Source organism: Arachis hypogaea, chromosome 15 (assembly GCF_003086295.3).
Source record: "Arachis hypogaea cultivar Tifrunner chromosome 15, arahy.Tifrunner.gnm2.J5K5, whole genome shotgun sequence".
NCBI classification, from domain to species: Eukaryota; Viridiplantae; Streptophyta; class Magnoliopsida; order Fabales; family Fabaceae; genus Arachis; species Arachis hypogaea.
In genome coordinates this window covers 20807922-20829758 of record NC_092050.1, presented here as the reverse complement: position 1 = coordinate 20829758, position 21837 = coordinate 20807922, and the positions used below count along the sequence as shown (strand labels likewise).

Below are 21837 nucleotides of genomic sequence, written 5' to 3'. Positions count from 1 at the left end.
CATTTTGAGATGTAGTTTTAATTTTAGATGTGTTTATAATTTATTTTGTGCATAAATATATTATTTTAGATGTATTGTGAATATTTAATGTAATATTTTAAGTGTACTTATAACATATTTAAAATAACAAATAACAAAATTAACTTATCAATTAAAAAGTATCACATCTTTTTTTTCTTATTCAATTATATTTTAGTTCTATAAACTTGTGTTTTAACATTATTTTTTCTCTTTTTTTCGCGTGATTATTTTTTGGATAGTTTTTTTTATTATTTTACATACGTTCATGATACATCTAAAATAATAAGATAACACATAAAATTCTTTTAGTACACATCTAAAATTTATTTAAATTTGTGTTTATATTTTTTTTAACATAAATGATTTTTTAATACATCTAAATTAAAATAATAAGATAATATACAAAATATTTTGAGTATACGTCTAAAATTCGTGTTTATATTTTTTCTAATATAAATGATTTTATAAAATTATAAAATTGTATGCTAAATAATTTTTTAATACATCTGAAATTCATCTAAAAATAATTGTGTTCATTAATTTTTTTTTTTATCAAAGATAAGAGACTCGAACCCGCAACCTCTTAATTGAGTATGGAGTTTGAGTTATAACTCATTGGTTTGTGTTCATTTTTTTTTACCAAAGATAAGAGACTCGAACCCACAACCTTTTAATTAAGTATGGAAAGACTATGCCATTTGAGCTATAACTCATTGGCATTGGCTTGTGTTCATTACTCTTGTTAATTAGAACTAAAAAATGATATATATCAGTCTTAAAAACAAAAATATTGATTTTAATAGTATTATTTTAATTTTAATTTAGTTAGAGTTTAATTTTGATTTGTTATTTTTATTTTGTTAAATCTAATTTTAAATTTTAAATACATGAAAAAATATTTAAAACATAATATCTAAAGAAAAATAATAATTATAATAAATAATAATTGAATAAAGGATGAACTATAGTATAGTTGATAGCTAGTTACATCAGATTTTTGTAATGCTTTTCTGTCATGCGTATCTTGAGAAACAAAACTTTTTTCATATTTGTTTCGGTCAGAAAGCTTTCAAATTCTGTTTATTTTTTTTTAATTTGTTATGCTAAGAACCAAGGTTTTAAAAATCGGATTGAATTAATCTGTTTAACTGGATTAATCGAAAATTGATTTTTTTATTGATCCGATTAACTTACAAAATTATTCTACAAAAAATTAATTAAAAAATTAGTCGAATCGACAATTAACTGATAAATCAACTAAACCGATTCGATTTTTTAAAAGTATAATTCACTCTTTCACAAGTTAAAATTGGCAATGGGTAGGATAGGGTAGGGTAGGGTTTGGACTCTACCTTAATCTTATTCACAGGTTGAAAATTCTTTTAAAATTTTATCCTACTTTACTTGTGGGTTGAAAATCTCTCAATCCTAATTCTGTCGCATCCTAATATTCTAAACCCTATTCTATCCGACTGTATCTGTAGAAAAATAAAATATTTTTAAGTAAATATAAAATTCAACCATTACAAATTTTATACATATTAATAAAATAGAAAATAAAAAACTAAGTTTAAATTAAAATTAAAAACAATAAAATCTTAAAAAATCCAACATAAAATTATAAATAATATGACCATCAATTAATTTAGTGGTTATTTCAAATTTTTATAAAAGAAAAATTGTGAATTCAACGCTCACTTTTTTCACTACATACATAACTTATATATATATTAGAAATGCAGATAAAATATGATAGAATATACCTTAAATCCGTATATAGAAAATCCGAACGAATTAGTCCGGGTTAAATACCCCGTATATATTGCCAGCGGATTTGTCTCATCTGAAGTTGTTCATTTACTTTAGAGGAAAAAGTAACGCAATCTAAACCCTTAATAATATAAATGCTTTTGATTCTCTTAGATAAATAAATACATTAAATGTAGACTCTTTAATAGAATTAGTTGAAAATCGTGCGACAACTGCAGCAACTTCCAAGACTGCGTAATTTGTTCTTTTTATTTATCTTCTCTCTCTTTTATTTAGTTTTTTCTTTCTTTTTCTTCAAAAAAAAAAAAAAATTTCAATTCTATTATTTCACAACATTTACTTTTCTTTTTATGTTTTATTATCATGTTCTTCCATGATATTGATGTTGTTTTGGTTATCTTTTTCTTTTTTATTTTTGTCTTCTGTAACTTTCATTTAAAGTTTTGTCATGAAAAAGATTAACAGTGATCACTAATAATTTTTCATCTTTTTTAAATCTTGAACAATTTTTTGAAAAATCTGATAAAAAGTATAAAATAAATTAATTTAAAATGGATCAAGAAATGTTTTTTTTATTTTAATATAAAAAAATACTCATATAAATATATTTAATCTTTTTTAGATAAATGTACTCAATTTTTTTTTGTTTATACTTGAAATAAGAACTGAACTGAGAACAAATTAAAGAATGTTTAGAGTAATTAATGATATGATGTTGGTTTAATAAATCTCTAATAAATTGATATTGATATATATTAAATTAATTTATTTATATTTTTATGTGTTTATAATGCTTGTTTCATGTCTAATGTTATAATTTAAATTTAAATGTGTGAATGGTTAAAGAAAATATAATAACTAAATGATAGAATGAAAATATTTTTTTTGTTGAAAAAAAGAAAGAAAAAACTAAATAAAAGATAAAGAAGATAAATAAAAAGAAAAAATTACACAATCTTAAAAGTTATTGCAATATTTTTAACAAATTCTATTAAACAGTCTACATTTAATACATTTATTTATCTCAGAAAATCAGAACTATTTATATTATTAAGTATTTAGATTATGTTACTTTTTTTTCTTTAAAGTAAATGAACAACTTTAGATGAGTCAAATCCATTGCCAGCAGTACCCAGTACCCACCCCACTCCTTTCTCTATCCCTCTCACTCAGAGGCGAGAAGAGCAGCCACCACCCACCATCCCACTTCAGAGCCCAAATCGCCGAGCCCTTCTCTTCCTTCTCTCTTTCTGTCGCCCTCTCTGTTCGATCTCTCTCTGTCGTTGCTTCGCTGTGGGTCGTCGCCGCTTCTCCCCTCCTCGCCATACGTCTCCTCCTCGTTGTTTCTGCTTCTCCTCCTCGCAGTCACTCGACCGGTTCAATAATCGGTTCGGTTCTCGCATGCTAGAAATTCTGAAACGGCATTCGTTTTTTTAGGAATTTGAAGAGAGATTCTGAAACCTAACCTTACGTCCGATTGCGAAACAGTCAGCCATAGCCATCAATCGTCTCTTGTATCGGTTGGAGATGGAGTCATTATTATACGCAGTTTCGGAAAAAGATGCATTTGCTTTCTCTGTTGCAGAATTGCTTCGATTAGGGAAGAACGAGATCGATAACTCGCATTCCCCCCCTGTTCTTCCTGCGTCCATTTGTGCCCAATCAAATTTTGGAATGCAACACATGCGCGCTTTCCATCATTCTAACAAACCTTTCTTACTGGGCCGTGGTGAATCCTGGGAACTCCACTGCCACAACAGCAAGCTGCGGATATCAGAGCCTGACTTCATGCCTCCACCACCGAGACCTCATTCCGATCCTTATTTCGTTGCAAATATTAGAGGCAACATTTACTTGTTTGCACGCGTGCCCAGTGTAGGTTTTTGGGTTCTTAAATCCGGGACATGGGGTTCCTTGCCCGCTCCCCCACTTTCTCCTGTTGATCCAACACTCAGGCGCGCTGGTGTTCTTAAATCTCCTTGGTGTCAATGGTTCGCTTCTGATGACAAGCTTTTCCTGCTTGCATATCAACCTGGAAAAGAAGAAATAGTTGTCTATGACCCCCAAAGTGACGTCTGGGAGAAAGTGGAGGACAAGGACACCTACTTCCAGTTAAGCTCATTTGGTTTTGATTCAATGAGTACTGTCTCAGTTCCAGATGTAGGCAATAATTGCAGTGTGGCACTTACATTTAGGGGGGAAAACATTAGAGCAGGGGAATATTTTAACATCAAACTATATGCTCTGCTGCTTGATAAGCAAACTAACCTTGTCCGTTGCTGTCAATCGCTTGACGAGTGTTCTAATGAGATCCAAGTCCAACAGTCCAAAGTTTGGTGGTATTCCCCAAGCATGAAATGTGTTGACCTTGGCAATGGCATGGTATGTGCTCTCATCATTGGGAGCACACAATTAAGGCGTCATGCTGGTCTAGAACCTCTCCTTTGGATATTGGTATTTACCCTAGCCTGGACACAAGAGGACCAAAGATTCCTATCTGTTGTTGATGTTTCTGTGAATCAAGTCTACACCAGGCACCTCGCCAATCCCAAGGATCCTGATTGTCTGCACAGTGCCTTTATTGTAACACCCAAGTAAACTTGCTTTCTCTCACTCAAATTGTATTCTATAGAATAGTAATTGAAGCATGAAGGTTCCAGTTGGAAATTAGGTCGCTTTTGTGGGTTGGGTGGATTCGGGGATCAGAATTCAGGTTATGTGAATAGGAGCGAGATTGGGGCATTGAGTTCCTAGTTCTCTTTTGGATAACAAAATAGTTTCAAAGTCTTAATATAGTGATATATTTTGGTTTTTGTGGGATAGAATAAGGTGGTGTGAAATGATAGAGGCGTTTTGAGAGCAGGCTTAGAGAATATTTTGCTAATATTGTGAGAGTGTTTAATACTTATAGTTCAAAAGATAAATCAGTTATATATTACAAAAACAATCACTATTTAGAAAGAGGGTTAGAGGGGGAAAAAAAGGGAGGGGACTTTGATAAAATTATTCACGATGGCCAACCTACCCGATCATCTGATCTGTATATGTTTGTTTTACAGGGATTTTAGCACTGCATTTGTGGAGCAGAAACACTCACTGAATTGGCCGGGTGACAAGACAAAGAAGGATAGCCAAGCTCAACTGCCACGAACATACACCATGAAGAACATTTTGGGGGAACTTCAAACCATGAGGATTTATATGGAAGGAAGATTACAAAGTATTGAAGCAAGTCTTGCAAGGCAACAAGATGCTATTGATCATCTCTGCACGCATTTCGGGATTCCGAATAGGTGTGGCATAATCCCTCATCCGCGCACAAGTCAAGGTGACGAGCAATGAAGAGAAAGAGGATTGATCATTGTTGGTTTCACATGAGGATTTTTTTTTTCTGATCACTATTATTCTCACTACTACATTTTATATATTTAGTAACATTTGTCTCTTAACATTTGTTAAAATGTTAGCATTATAGATAAAATATATTTTAGATAACATTTACCATAAAACGTTAGTAAATATATTTAATTTTCTTAAAAAATTTAAAGAACTGTTACCAATTCCTATTCCTAAACACACTAGGATTCATACTCTCCCAGAAACCCTCTCGCGAACCGTTGCATGTTTTCTCGCTCAGTGCTTTCAATCGGTGCTCACAATCATTGTTTCCTTTGAAATCAAGAATAAAAAAACCATTCTCCATCACAATCTCTTCCTCTTCCTCTTTCTCTGTATCGTGATTTGTTCTCCTTGAAACCTTTCTCAATCTCAATCTAATTCTAGGGTTTGATTATTCTCAATTCTGATTATTTCATTTTCGTTTCATGTTTGTTCCGATTTCTTTTTAATTTTGTTCCAAAAAATTACGTGCAGAAGAAGAGTTGCATTATTCTAATCTGATCGTAGTGTGCGTGAGTGATTGAATCGGAAATGCGATGAAAAGGGGAAAATTCAAGAGCAAGCCCACCGGTTGCCACCAGTTCTCCACGCCAGAAGATCTCTCCGTAAGCATTGCATGTTCTCACTCTCACTTTCACTCTCAGTGCTCTGAATCTCTCAATCTTGCTCTGTCTCCTTCTCATATGCCAATGGTAATAATAATTAATTAAATGTACGTAATGTTTAGCATTCTTATCTCAGTCATATTTTAATTAATTAAATGTTTTTTGCTATGTTTTGCTCTATACATTTCGATTTGGTGCAGCATAGGTTGGTTAGATGTAGCTGCCCAATACATGTTTGATATAATGTCTGAATCATAGCATATATGTATTGCTTTCATTGAGACTTATGAGGATATTATGAAGTGTTAGCACATTTCGTCTTTTCGATTGCTTTTATGTATTTGGTTCTTTTTTCATACCGAATTCATGTATTTTCACATATCTAGTTCTATTTTCATTCATTATTAGTATTATATATGTTTTGGCATTTGAATTATTCTATGATTGAAGGTGTTAAAGCAGGGCTAGAACTGCTTTGATCACTAATATCTCTTGTCATTCCTTCTTTTTTTCTTCTCTGCATAAAAATATTAGATTCAGAGTTGAATTGTAAAGCAACTTCTTAAAAATAGGATACTAGGAGAATGCAGAAGAACATTCATTCATGATAATTGAATAATTAGGCATTAGTTATTTGATTAGTCTATAGAAATGAAGTGAAGTTTAATTGTTATAGTGATTGCTTATAGTCTTTATGCACTTGCTTTTTTTCTTTTTTTTTTTATCTGAAAGTAGAGAATCACATTATTCTCATTATTAATGCCTACCAACAAGGAAATCCACCAAATCCTATGGTCTCACATGCAGATTGATTGTTGGCTTGAATGAATCTCAAAATAGCCGTTCTATGTTAATGTAAAGCATATGAGATTTTTTTTATTTTTATTTTTTGGTACTAATTGAATTTCTTGTATCTGGATCTTATTGACGAAATGATGTGTGTGTGTACACTTGTGTTGACTTTATTTGAAACAGTATTGAGACTGAAAATCCTTTTTCCTCCACAATTTTTTTGCTATCAACAATTTAGACTAACATACAATTCTTTCTGGTTTGATAAAGTATGTCTTAATAAATTACTGCCAATTTATAACTCTTTAGTCTCAACTCAAGTTGTGTCTCTAGTGAAAGATGTTGTAACTTATATATGAGAATGTAAAGCTTAATAACCATTAACAAATCTAGAATTGGATTTCATGACTTATGAAAAATTTGAAACCCTTCTGTTTAAGAGTTGCCTTAGTGAGAGTATAGTCACTAGTTAGTATTCAGTTCAAATTGAAAGTTTTTCATTTCCTTGCCCTTTTTGATTTTTGAAATAAAATGTCTACTTTTTATCAAATCCCCTTTTGGAAGGTAACTTATTCATCACGCCTACCAATCCTTTTCTTGTGTCATTATATTTGGAAATTTGAGAAGTATTGCTTGTTGCCCAGTTGAAGCATTCTATTAATTTTTTATTACTATTCTTAGTGTTCTCACATTCAACATTCCTATTTGAATTTGATATATTCCATTAGTTTCTTCCATCCAATTATACATTCGACACTGTCTTATTTGAGTATGGGGTTATTCACTAGATTATGTCATTGTAGGCATTGTTGCATGTGGAATTGTGGATTGAGGGACTTCTACAATCTACCTATTCTAGATTTTTGCTCAAATTACACTCTGTACAAACGGAGATTAATGCTCACAACTCAGGAACCAATGACAGTTCTTTGGGCTGTTTTTAAGATTGTAATTGTGTGTTTGAAGCTGTACCTTGTTGCTTTATTTTAAATCTGCTTTAAATTTGCCAGAAACATACTACTAGCACCTCTCTTTTCTAAATATGCATTTTTGATAATAAAAGTCTTTTCCATGAGAAAAATGAAGTCAGATCAAACCCAAATTATAATTCATGTAAGAGAAATCACCTCTTTTTATCTTTTTATTTTTATTTTTATTTTTTGGTACTAATTGAATTTCTTGAATCTGGATCTTATTGACGAAATGATGTGTGTGTGTGTACACTTGTGTTGACTTTATTTGAAACAGTGAAGATTAGTCCTAGTTTTGTTGATGCTGCCATTGGGAGGATTGCTTAGAACACAAAGGATTGCTTAGATAAAATTTACATGGTTTTGTTTTGTTAGTATGTGTGCCACCGTGTAAATTCTGTGGTCTGTTTGATGGAGTTAATCTTTCCTTCACCTTCAGGCTTTCGGACTTCGCTAGCTATGGAGTTTACATAACACATTCTTTCCTTGATCACTTGTGTCCTTTCAGGCAAAAACAATGGGAAAGGATACTACATTTATGAAAAGGGTAGCAAGCCAAAACTCGATCTTTCAATACTACCAATTGTTGAAGAGTTGAGAAGACTTGCCAATATTATGCCTGGTGGAAAGGTGCTTTTCTTTCGAAAATTCTGTATTGCAAGTGATTGTTTGATCATAAGCTTCCTCTCTCACTAGATTGAATCTATATCTTCTTGAATTTGCTCGTCGGCACTAGCTTGTGTAGTGAAGCCGGTAGCATTTATTCCTTTTGCAGCCTATATCTATTACTGACCAAGAGATTTTAGAGATGATTCTCTTTCCAATAGTGAACGAGGCAGGCTGTGTTTTAGATGAAGGAATGGTTATTCGAGCATCAGACCTCGACATTGCTTGTGTTCTTGGGATGAGCTTCCCTAGTTACAGGTGGGTTTACCCTTTCCTTTTTCTTTCCTCTTCTAAAATATTGAAGGGCTAAAGCTAAGAAAAAGAATTTATAAAAGCATTGCAAAATCATTTGCTTCCATGTAATAATTTGTAAACTATTTGAACTCTTAAACCATCATTTATGTTACTGCCCCTTTTGTACTTATCTAGTCCAGCATGTTTTATGATCAGCTTTCTGATTGGGGCGAAGCATGTATATAACAGCCTAAAGAAATGGTCAGAATTATATGGTAACTTCTATAAGCCATCAAGGTATCAATGAACACAAGGCTTCTGCAACCATGCAAGCTCAACTCCTCAAGACCTACCAAATTTTGCATTGTTGAAGGTAATTCTTGTACTCCTGATTCATCTAAGATGAGCACCATTAAATTTTCCATATCCTCTTCTATCTCAGGGAGCTTCTCGAGATTTGAGCAGCCACGAAGATATAGTTTTCTTAGCCATTTCAGCTTAAAAAGGTTAATTGGAAGGGATGTGAGGGATTCACAATAAGAGAGATCTAACCAACAAAGCTCTGAGAGACTTGGAAATAATGATGAAGGTGAACCTTCTCTTAACACTTTCAAGTTTAGTAAGTGTATATTATCCATTTGTTCATCATCTAAATTAGCAGCAGCAGCCCCATTGGGGTCAAAAGTGTCAGAAAATTTTTATAATTGTCATTTCACTACTAGTTTGTCTTATGTTACCTTTCTTGTAGTTTTCTATCTCCTTCTTTATTGTCATTGATCAAAGAAACAAACATAGGAGTTTATTTGCTAGTATATATATTTGGAAGCTAGACATGTGTGACTGTTTGAGTAATAAGAAAGGTTCCATTTCCATTTCTTGTATCATTCTGACAACAATGATTTGTACTGTTTATGAAACCCCAGCTGCCACTAGTCCATGGATGATGGGGAATCCCTTGTGCACATTGTTTTTATATTTATTTTGGTTTAGCTCCATTCCTTCACTTGATTTTTGCTCCTGCTTAGTCATCCAATAATATAAGTTTTCTGTTTCTTGCACCTGTGTTTTTAATGTATCCTTCTTCAGATGTGTGCTAATTCCTGATATTCTTTTTAAGTGAACACTTATAGACTGCTAATTTATTTTCTTATGTTGCTTGAATTTTGCTTTCACTATGGCCTTGGGGTAACTCACCGATTCGAAGCCAACCAATAGAATGTTACATTCATTTGAGTTGGCTATTGTTCTCTGTACCTCTCTTAATTCCTTTTTATTTTTATGGCCTTGCAGAAATTTGTTCTGCAGAAATTGGTGGTATTTCCTCTCAAACTTCAGAATTTGTGGCTTTTGAACAATTATATGGGGAACTGTTTGGATAAGGTAAGAATATTAGGATAAATCAATGAGATTCTTCATTGCTATGCTGATTAAAAGTTGAAAAGCCTGAAACTTTTCTCCTGTTTTCTGTGATGAACTGTTTCCTTCAATATATATAGCACATTCTTACAAAAAGTTTAACTATGCTGTGCTTGTAATTTTAAAGTGTTACTGTTTGACTATGGTTTTTTAGTATGTCCAAGACCTACTTATTTGCCAGCTGCATTGAGATATTAACTCTCAAATATTCGTCCTGCTTGTATAGGATCTGTAGCTGTTAGGTTAGACGGGTAATAAGCAAGAATGGGGACAAAAAATAGTAGAATGCAACAACTGATGAAAAACTATGTAAGAATTAGAAAAAGGGCAATATATTACTTTTTCTCAACTGTTCAAAAAGATCTAAATATTAGAAATGATTAATGGTTCTGATTACACTGCCTAGGCAACTAACGAAAATAAATTTCTTGTTGTAGCTTGTAGATAGCTATCAGATAGGTCAGGAAGATCATGTTAATAACCAATTTTATTTTTTATTTTTATTTTATCAGAGGTGAATGGTTGGAAAGTGAAAACTTTACTTGGGATTCCAGACCACCTGCAGAGGTGATTCCATGATTATTTTTCTTCAGGTTTTATTTCTGCCCACTATATGAGTTCTTATTGCTTTTTTGTTTGATGTGCATCAGATGAACTTGATTGACAGGTTTAAGGGAATGGTAATAAGTCGTCGCAGCGATAAGCTAGTCAAGCAGATAAATACCTTTTTCTAGGATTAGTATAAGGATTAAGTTTTTTATGTACATAGTATCACTTTTTCTTTTTCTTTTTTTTTATATGGAATGTTTATAGAGTTTAAGTGCTATAAGTATTTTTTCTTTTTCCATTTTATTTGCATCACGAAGCAAATTTGTACAATGATTATTGATTAATGAAAGAGGCTATAAAACTTTCATTTTGTGAATTTAATGAAATATTTCATGCTGTAGTAATTAATTTTAGTATAGTTATATTATGTATAATATAAAATAAATAGTATAATATAACTAAAAAATGTTACTAAAGATCTTTTGTAACATTTTTTAAGTGTTACAAAAAATATCTATGGTAACATTTTTCTAAGTGTTATATAAAATATCTATTGTAACATTTTTTGAGTGTTACAAAAAATATCTATGGTAACATTTTTTTAAGTGTTACAAAATTTATTTATTGTAATATTTCTTTAAGTGTTATTAAAAAAAATCTATTGTAACATTTCTCATAATATTACTATAGAAGATCTATTGTAATATTTTTATTAAATGTTATTAAATTTTTAAAAAAATGTTAATAAAAATTTTTAGTAACATAAGGTATATTTAATATTTGTTAAAATATTATTAATATATATAGGTAACATTTTAATATAATTTAGTAACATTTTTTAAATGTTAGTAAAAGTCAATTATGTAGTAGTGTCGGATTTAACATTAGTAAGCTTAGAATTGTATAGCACTTAGCTTATGTTTAGGATTTATAACTTGTGGATTATGGCTTTGAATATTATATGCATAAAATCATGAATGTTCTTTTTAAAGAATGACTTAAATGTGTGGACTTGGTATCTGTACACTTATTAACTTTCTACTTGAGGGGAATGCTACGGTATTAGATAGCGCCTGATTCAATGCTCCTTGAAGTTTTGGAGTATTAAAATTCTTTTTAAAGAGTTAAACAAAAGTTAACATTTATATTTATTTTTTGTTTTTTTTATTTACGTTTGGACCAAGATTATTATTTTAATTTGGGCCATTTTAAGCTCATTATATTTTTAGATTAATATTACTCATATTAAACTATTATAATATTAAAAAAAAAGATTATTATAATATTATTATAAAAGGTTTAAAAAATTGAAAAGGCAAACATATTTTTTGGTATTAATTTTAAAACACTAAAATATTTTTTAAAATTAAAGTTATTTAATTTGAATTAGAAATTTAATTTAATTTTAAAAAGAGTAAAACTAAAAAATTATATTTAAATTTAAATAAGATAAAATTATCTTTTTTAAAAATTAATTTAAAAATTATAAAATATTTATTTAAATATTAATAAAAAAGAAAAAATATCTTTTTGGTATTGTCGGTGTTTACATGCATCAAAAAGCTAGAAATTTAAACAATAAAAATTATTTTAGGATTAAATTTGTTTAAATAAATTAGAAAACATAATTTTAAATTTTGATTTATCAAATACTCTTATAGATAATTTTATAAAGACAAAAATGTCCTTATAAAAATTAAGGATCGACTTACAAGCTCGAACAACCAATCCAACAATAAATTATATAACTTTTATCTAACCCTAATCTCCTTTAATTATCATTCACTTTTTTTTATTGTAATTTGGATTGATATCATTTATTAAAGGATAAAATTAAAATTTATTTCTATGTATTATTTTTGTCGCCAATATTTTCGTTCTATTTACGTCCCTAATGTTTCAAATCGTCTCAATTTTGTCCCGCCGTCAATTCTTTTAACAGATCCCTAATGGCAGGACAACATTGAGCCAATTTTAAAATGTTAGAGATTTAAATTGGACGATTTAAACGTGAGGGATAACTTTAAAACTTATTCCAAACGTTGAGGATAAAAACAATACTTTCCTCTTTAATAAATTTATAATGTTAAAATTTAAATTTGATTTTAAAAGACTAAAATGCACTTTTCATATAATTTTAAATGATAAAAATACTCTCTAAATAATTAAAGTTGTTTTATTAAATTAAAAAATAAAAATTTGAATTTGAAATTTTTTTTTCTTTGGTAACTAAAAGAAACAACATAGGAATGTGAATTTGAGTTTAATTAATAGAACCAAATATATTATTTAGTATTAAGTTTAAATATTAAGATGTTCTTTTAGGATTAAATTACTTAAATGGATTAGAAAGTAAAATTTTAAATTTTAATTTAAAACATTAAAATAGGAATAAAAATAGAAGACCAAAACAGTTAAAATAGGGGCAAAAATTGAAGACAATTTAAAAAATATCCAAAATAAAAGAATAAAAAAATTAAAATAGGGGATAAAAATTTTAAAACATCCTAAAAATATTTTATTTCAAATAAAAATAGAAACAAGAACAGATCCAAAATACAAGAGTTGATCCAAGATAGACTAAATAGAGCAATCAAAAAAAGAAAACATTGCTCAGGCAAATGAAACGACAACAGAAAAGTAGAAGCAAAAGGGCAGTAGAAAAGCACGGCAGCAGGAGAGGATGCTGAAGGTGCCGAGAACAGAGGAGTACAACAACATCACCATTCACACCACAGGGGAAAAGTAGGCGGCGAGTAACCATGGTGAAGAGAAGACAGCTAGGATGCGGGTACGATTGCGGTCTGCAGGACACTAAGCAAGTGAGGCGAAATAGCTTCGAATACGTATACGTTTATTTTTATCAAATTAAATTAAGTTATTAATTAAATTATATGAATAAAATTAGATTAATTAAAAATAAAAACATATTAGTACGATTTAGATCGTATTGTAATGAGTTAATAAAATTCTAAAATAAAATAAATCTTAAAAGATAAAAATAAAAAAATTATTATGGAAACAATAATTTTTTATTTTGTTTCAGTAAAAAAATTAACACTAATAAAACACAAATTAAAAATAACGTTGCTTAATAAATAAATAAAAATGAGAAATTAATATTTTTATGATTATTTTATGATATTAATTGTTTAATGATGTTATCAATATACAATAAAAACTCTATTAATAAGATACCTCTTAGAATATTGCGCCAATGTACATTACAATATTGATAATGTAAAGGAGTTTTAAAACTCCAAACAATACAGGAGTATTGTAACATCCACCACTTAAAATGTAATTAACAATTAGAGTTACGTTTTTTTATATTGAGTCAAACAAAAATTAGACCAATCATAACTTTTAACTAAAAGTCTAAAACAATTAAATGTTAGCTTTCTTCATTTTTTTTTTGTTATTTTTGTTTTTCAACATTTTATTCTATTTTATTACATTTAAATATAAAAAAAAAAATTTTTTTATCAGAAAATAAAAATTTATCCTCCTCCTCTTTCTAGACTAGACGACCTCCTCCTTTTATTTCATTTCTCCTGTTTATGTCTATTATAATTATTTAACATTTAAAATGTTATTTATAAAATAATTCTAATTTTGAAGTAAAATAAAATTTATGTGATATAAAACAATCATTGTACAATTTTAATTAACTTGGTCTCATTTTTGTTAAATAATAAATATTTTAATAATTATTAATTTTTTTTCTTCAAAGACAATAGGTTATTTTATTTTAAATGAAAGAAAATATTTTGTCCAAAATTTAAGACTACACAAAAGAAAGTGGGGTTCTCTCATCCTTCGCTTAAACATTAGCGAGGCACAGTAAAAAGAATGAAACTAAGAAGAAAGTAAAGTTGGAATTAAGTTAGGGTTTCAGTAGGTAAATTTACAAGTTCCTGATTTTGTTTGGTAGCAATTGCCAGAAGTTCTTCAGGATTCATATAGATTGGCGTTCGAACACCCTCCTACACCTTTCTTACATATATGCTAGACAATAATTAAAGCAAAACGGGCGGAGTTTTTACTCACAGATCGGTAACCCGGGGCAACAATTTGGGGTCTCCACCAATCGAAAAAGGAGATGCAGTTCGGATTTGGGGTCAGGTGCGCTATTGGACTCTTGCTCCAAGTTTCTGAAGCATCTGGACAGTTGAAGATGCAATGTAACAAGGATTCTGGTTCAGCATTGCAAATGGGACAAGTTGGTGAAGTACTTGGGAATTGCTGATTTATGGGCTGCATGACGGGAAGTTTTCCATGGAGAAACTTCCACTCGAATACCTGAATCTTGTGTGGGGCTATCAGACTCCAAAGAAAATTCCAGATTTTCGATTGTTGCATGATATTTAGACAAAATTCTAGAGAAACATGGTGGAAAAGGTAAGCAACTTTATATCCTGAAACTACATCACATATCTTGGATATGTTGAGTGTCCATTGAATTTCATCCTCTTCTTCTTCTGGTACTGTATATAGAATTTTCTTGGCAACATCTTGAGAGAATATTGAATTAATTAGGGACTGATTCCATTGCTTATGTGCAGAGAACATATCACGAACTAAGAAGATTGAATGTCCAGCTTGGGACTGACTTGTAAGAGCTGATACTGAGATTGGATACGGAGGTGGGAGCCATGGATCTCTAAAGATTCGAATTGTTGTTCCAGAACCAACTCTCCATTTTAACTCCTTTTCAACGACACTTCTACCTGCAAGGATACTCCTCCATCCCCAAGAAGGTAAGGACCCCAACTCTGCATCTATAATAGAATTATATCTGAAATACTTTTCTTTTAAGATTCTAGATAATAAAGAATTAGAATTAGTCGCAATTCTCCAACATTGTTTACCTAGGAGAGCTAAATTTTGTGCATGTAGATCTTTAAAGCCAAGCCCTCCTTCTTTCTTAGCCCTTATCATTGTATCCCAACTAATCCAAACCATACGATGTTCCGCAGCTTGTTGACCCCACTAGAATTGATTAAGAATGCCATTGATTTCCTTGATTAGATTATCTGGAAGTTTGAAACAAGACAGGGTATATATCAGGATTGCTTCTCCTACTATCGTTAGTAATACTTGTCTTCCTCCATTAGATAAAAGACATCGTTTCTAGCCTTTGACCTTTTTGATAACCCTTTCTTTGACAGCAGAAAAGGTGGTATTTTTCGATTTATTTACTAAAGAAGTCAGTCCCAAATACTTGTCTTGAGCTCCAATGTATGAAATATTCATAGTAATAGTAAGTGATGTACGCATATCGTGATGAGTGTTATTGCTGAAGAAGATTGCATATTTATTAAGGTTAACTTTTTTGTCACTGAAGCTTTCAAACTCCCCTAATAAATCTAAGATCCTTCCACAATTGTCTGCTGATGCCTTACAGAATAATATAGAATCATCTGCAAAAAATAAATGATTAACCTTAGGACATCTTCTTGTAACCTGGATCTCTTAAATTTGCTAGTTCTGCTCTGCTTTGTGTAGCAAGAAGGAGAGGCCTTCTGCACAAAATAGAAAAAGAAAAGGAGATAGAGGGTCACCCTGACGGATGCCTTTATTTGGTTTAAAAAAATCGCATGATTGTCCTTTCACAACCGCAGAGTAAGAAACCGTCATTACCAATTCATGAATCCAACCTATCCACGTAGAATCAAATCCCATCTTCTTCATGATAAACCACAAAAACTGCCACTCAACCTTGTCATATGCTTTACTCATGTCAAGTTTAAGGGTCATCTCATACTCTAAACCTCTCTTTTTCTGCTTGAGGTAGTGCATGAACTCATGTGCTATCATGATATTATCTGAAATGAGTCTCCCCTTTAGGAATGCGTTCTGATTAAGGTTAACAAGTTTATTCATACACCCTTGTAATTTATGAACCAGTATCTTAGAGATGATTTTGTAGAATATAGAGGATAAACTAATGGGTCGTACCTAGGACATGTCACAAACATCATGAATCTTAGGAATGAGGCAAATATTAGTGTGGTTGAAACTCCTTAAAATGCGCCCTCCTCGAATGAAACTTCTAATTGCCTTGAATACATCCACGCCCACAGTATCCTAGTAAAATTGGAAGAATTTAGCTGTCATCCCATCTTCTCCTGGAGCACTCTGCGGATGTACACTAAAGGTAACTTTCTTTACTTTCTCAAAAGAGACCGGATGTTGTAGCCTATGGTTCATGCTAGCTGTAACCTTAGGCTCAAAGTCTAAAAAAAAGGCCCAGGATTTGCCTGATTGGTGAAAGTAAAGATGCCCTTGAAATACTCCTCTGCCACACCTGCGATGGCTGCATTAGAAGTAGCCCACTCTCCATTCTCAGTCTTGAGTCTCCAAATCTTGTTCCTCCTAGATCTAGCCTTAAATTTTCGATGGAAGAAGCTAGTGTTTTTGCCTCCTTTTTTTAGCCATTTAATTCTAGATTTATCATTCCAATAGAGCTCTTTATTCAAGTAGGCCTTCTCTAATTTTTGCTCAAGTTCCATGATTTTAGGACCTCCCATTAAACTCGATGCCCTCATTTCTTCTAGCTGCCCTATAATTTCATCAATCTGTTTTTTAGAGTTTGAAAGACTACTCCTCTGCCATATGACCAGCTGATGTCGAATGAGTTTAAGCTTTTGAGCTAGTCAAAACATGGGGAGCCTTTAATTTCTGTGTTCCAAACCTCACTAATAAAAATTTGGACTAAATCATCCTCACACCATCGGGTTTGGAATTTAAATCTTCTTTTTGAACGTTCAGTTTGTGGATTAGTGTCAAAAAGGAGAAGGGCATGGTCTGAACCCATCTCGGCCAATCTAAGAACTGCTAAATTAGGGAATAGTTGCAGCCATGTTTCTCCCACTAAGATTCTATCTAATCGTTCTTGACTCAATTTCCCTGCTTTCTGCCTATTACTCCAAGTGAAAGGTCTACCAATCATTCCCAAGTCAAGTAAAGCATTATCACCAATAAAATAATTAAAATCTGCTATAGAAAACTATGATTTAAGACTACCTCCACATTTTTCACTTTGATCAACAATAGCATTAAAGTCTCCCAAAACACATGAGCTACCTTGTTGCTGTTGTAAGATTGCTGACACCTCTTGAAATTGTGTTGAACGGATCTGTTCATGCCTGCTAAAATGAACACTAACGAGATTCCATTCTACATTAACAGATGTGTCTTTTACCAAAGCCACGATGAAAAAATCTGAACTATCAATTATTTACACTATCACATTGTCCCTCCAAGCTAGTGCCAAGCCTCCAGCGCTACCCACTAGATCAATAATCTTCCAATTTATAAAACCACATGACCTTAACTTCATTTCTACTTGTCGAGATTGGTTTTTAGTTTCGCATAGAAAAACCATCTCGGGGGAGTGAGATTGTGACGTACCTTTGAGATTGTGGATTGTGAGAGGTCTCCCCAAATCACGACAATTCTACGTAATGAGCTTCATATTTCTTCGGATGCCATTGAACGGTTGGCACCCTCCACCCTCGTTTCAGCAATCATATCATCAACCATACAGATCTTCTCAGCCTCATTTTCATTTTCCTTCCCTTGATTTTTTCTTTTTATTCCTCCAAACAACTTACTTGAATCAGTCCCTTGTCTAGCAAGTTGTTTCCACTTAGAACCCCTGCTGGTCATTCTTTCATTAGGTAAGTTCTATGGGACAGATCCATTAGTGTTCATAGTACTAGTAATATCTTGCAGGACTAATGCCTCACTAGTCTTCTTAATTGACAACCAAACTACTTCTGAAAAATTATCATCCTCCTTATTACCTCCAGATGTCTCCATAGAGTTATTTTTTGTCCCTTTGACACTCAAGCTGGCAAAATTATCTATCAACCAGTTTGGGGTTAGTTTTTTTTCGATTGGGGAGTGCTTGAGTTTGAGTTATTGAAGTTGGAGTTATCCCTAATTCCTCCACATTTGATCCTCTTGCCCATTTGATCTGCTTTGACCCACTCACCAATACGATCCTGTTTAATAGCGCCTACTGATGAATCCTCCATGAATTTAGAACAATGTTTGGAATCATGTCCTAAATGAGCACAGTAGGTACAGAAAATTCCAATCCTTTCGTATCGCAATCAAATTTCCAGCACCTTACCATTCAGTTCAGCCATACGAATACTGTCTTTCACCCTTTTATCACCATTCAGCCAGAGTTTGATCTTGAAAATTCGAGATTCTCTTCCACAAATAGAGAAAAAATCAATGTCTATCACCTCTCCAATTTCTCTCTAAGTATTTTTTCAACTTGAATAGTTTCGAACTGCTCAGACAGACCCCAGAATTGGATCCAGATTGGAAAACAAGTAATGCTTTTCTAGTCATGTTCATCCGATTTAACCCATCTTCTCACATGCAAGATATAATCCTTAAAGAGGCAAGGAGATCCTTTTTCAATTCTGAGATCATCAAGATCATTCTTAAAGAAGAATTGGAATTGATTAGGACCTCTCTCAATCGATCGGAACCCTTCCGGTTTATCCCATATCGCCCTTAGGGTATTGTTAATTGTTTCAATCGAAAATACCTTATCTACAAAGAGTCTCCCCGAGAAACTCTTAATACAAGCCTCCAACCTCTGAGAATAATCTTCCGTCTCCAATACCACAATATCCTCCTCATCCTCCTCACTACATGGATCAATTTTAAAGTTCTTCCCTTCACTGAAATTCATATTGGATTGAGAATGCTAATTGAGGAGAAGTTGATAATAAGGTAACGAGAACTAGGAGTATAAATTATTGTGATCAAAGAAAAAGATAGAAATAGAAAAGTAGAAAAGAAGTGGAAAGATCAAAGCTCTAAATAGAGCACTGATAAAACCCAAGCAGAACACTGATAAAATTCTAACAGAACACTAAAAGAGAATACGTACATTTTTAATAACTATTGATTAGTACACTAAATACTACTAATGTGATGAGTTGAAATGATATTGCACCAAAATGGTTTTATCAGAAGACAAATAATGCACCATTAAATTGGTTTTTGTATTTATGAAAATAAATCATTTTTTGCTATACACATATAATATTACCATTGTTTTGCAGAACTAATTTATTATGGTTTAATTATTTTATTTGTTTCTATATTTTCATCAAATTTGTAATTAGGTCTATATTTTTTTAATTGAGTATCTATACTACTTTTAATTTTATAATTAAATCCTTACTAACGTAAAAATATTAGAATTAACAGAATATTTTTTCAAAAATTAAAGATACTTATAATTAAGAATCTAATTAAATATTTGATCAAATTTTTTTGAAAAAAATATTTTATCAATAATGTACCAATCAATAGTTATTAAAAGACTTATTATTTAACAAAAATGAGACCAAGTTATTTAACATAAATGATTGTTTTATATCAAATAAATTTTATTTTACTTGAAAATTAGAATTCTTTTATAAATAACATTTAAAATTCTAAATAAATATAATAGACATGATCTTAATAACATAAACAGGAGAAATGAAATAAAAGACGGAGGTTGTCTAGTTTAGGAAGAGGATGTCCATAGATTTTGTTTTCTGGTTAAAACAAATTTTCATTTCGTTATATTTAAATGTATAAAAATAACATAAAATGTTGAAAAAAAAAGAGATAACAACAAAAAAATAAAGAAAGCTAACATTTAGTTGTTTTAGACTTTTAGCTAAAATTTATGATTGGTCTAAAATATTTATAGTAACATTTTTTTGTGTTACAAAATATATCTATTGTAACATTTTTTTAAGTGTTACTAAGAAAGGTCTATTGTAACATTTCTCATAATATTACTATAGAAGATCTATTGTAACATTTTTATTAAATGTTATTAAATTTTTAAAAAAATGTTAGTAAAACTCTAGTAACATAGGGTATATTTAACATTTGTTAAAATGTTACTAATATACATAACTAACATTTTAATATGATATGATAACATTTTTTAAATGTTAGTAAAAGTCAATTACTTAATAGCGTTCCCTTTGTTTCTAACGTTTGCTTGGGGTCCTTCTACTATTACCTCCAATGATGGAAATCGCTACTATGTTTCCTTCATTGATGTTTTCTCTCGTCATGCCACGATTTATCTCTTTACTAACAAATATAAAGTGTTTTGTGTTTTTAAACAGTACAAGGCATACATTGAGCACCAAATAGGTTACTCCATTCAAGCACTACAAATGGACAATGGCAAAGAGTATCTTTCCAAGTGTTTTGTCATTTTTCTTCAATCACATGGCATTGCTCATCGTCTCACTTGCCCTTACACACCCCAACAAAATGGTATTGACAAACGAAAACATTGACATATTGTTGAAACGGGGTTAGCCTTATTTGCCATTGCATCCCTACTATTATCTCCTTGGACTCATGCTTTTTCTACCGTAGTCTTCTTAATTAATCGCATGCCATCAAAGAACACTACTAACACATCCCCTTTCAAGCTTATGTTTAATTGTATTTCAAATTCCACCATCTTAAAAGTGTTTGGTTGCATTTGTTATCCACATCTTCAACCTTATAACAATCATAAATTGGAGTATCATTCACAATTCTAAATCTTTCTTGGCTATGCAACCTAACAAAAAGGATACAAATGACTTATTAAAAAAGGAAAAAAAATCATTTCCAGGGATGTGCTCTTTGATGAAAAGAAATTTCCTTCTTCTGCCTTTTTTGACATAACCTCTTCCTCTACTCCTTTTAATACTGCATCATCTGCATAGTTCCTTCCCACTATAGCTGCTATTCCTCCTTCTTCAATTACACCATCTTCTTCTCCTGCCACATCTTCTAATCCCACACTTCTCTCTATTACTATTTCATCACAGCAGTCATCCCCTCCTTCAAATCATACTCCTTCTGACCCTCCCTCTTACACTCATCACAACTCTATACTATATCTTCTATCGACATTGCTCTTCCATTTTCCAACCTACCCATAACCAATACGACAAATACTCACCTTATGCTCACCCGTTCCAAAATACACTCTTCCAAACCCACTGTTCTTCATACTTTCAATTCAAATACACTTACTCACACTAACTCTTAGATGCCAAAATCTATCAAATCTGCCTTTAACTCCTCATAGTGGAAGGATGCTATACTCACAAAATATCATGCTTTAATTCAACATCAGACCTGGAGCCTTGTGGAGTTACCACCTAATGTCAAATTAATTGGGTGAAAGTGAGTTTTTACTGTGAAAAAGAACTCCAAAGGTGAAGTTCTATGATATAAAGCACGCTTGGTTGCGAAAGGTTTTAACCAAGCGACTAGCGTAGATTATGATCAAATTTTCTCCCCTATTATAAAGCCGATCACGATCAGAATCATACTCACTCTGCCTCTTTCGAACGGTTGGAAAATCAAAC

General features: G+C 31.5%; 1 protein-coding gene across 22 annotated transcripts; it reads left to right on the top strand.

Annotated features, from left to right (window-relative positions):
• Positions 1 to 2759: 2759 nt before the first annotated feature.
• On the top strand, positions 2760 to 10799 carry LOC112749904 (uncharacterized). 22 transcript variants are annotated; one of them, XM_072217635.1, is made up of 11 exons: positions 2760 to 4385; positions 4851 to 5119; positions 5665 to 5882; positions 8067 to 8188; positions 8295 to 8482; positions 8675 to 8831; positions 8901 to 9047; positions 9749 to 9838; positions 10101 to 10183; positions 10312 to 10441; positions 10525 to 10799. In XM_072217635.1, exons 1-3 carry the CDS (start codon positions 3319 to 3321, stop codon positions 5712 to 5714), a joined length of 1386 nt encoding a protein of 461 aa, XP_072073736.1. In that variant the 5' UTR covers positions 2760 to 3318; the 3' UTR covers positions 5715 to 5882; positions 8067 to 8188; positions 8295 to 8482; positions 8675 to 8831; positions 8901 to 9047; positions 9749 to 9838; positions 10101 to 10183; positions 10312 to 10441; positions 10525 to 10799. The 22 variants fall into 22 exon arrangements, with proteins under 22 accessions (XP_072073736.1, XP_072073745.1, XP_072073742.1 ...); XM_072217644.1 differs by lacking the exon at positions 10101 to 10183 and having other exon boundaries at positions 5668 to 5795; positions 8365 to 8482; positions 10387 to 10441; XM_072217641.1 differs by lacking the exon at positions 10101 to 10183 and having other exon boundaries at positions 5668 to 5795; positions 10387 to 10441.
• Positions 10800 to 21837: the final 11038 nt, after the last annotated feature.

Bases quoted from the DNA above. Each gene is read 5' to 3' on its own strand.
- LOC112749904 (XM_072217636.1), top strand. From the start codon at position 3,319: ATGGAGTCATTATTATACGCAGTTTCGGAAAAAGATGCATTTGCTTTC. The intron at 4,386-4,850 runs GTAAACTTGCTT...TTTGTTTTACAG, and splicing joins GCCTTTATTGTAACACCCAA to GGATTTTAGCACTGCATTTG. The intron at 5,120-5,664 runs GTGACGAGCAAT...AATTACGTGCAG, and splicing joins TCATCCGCGCACAAGTCAAG to AAGAAGAGTTGCATTATTCT.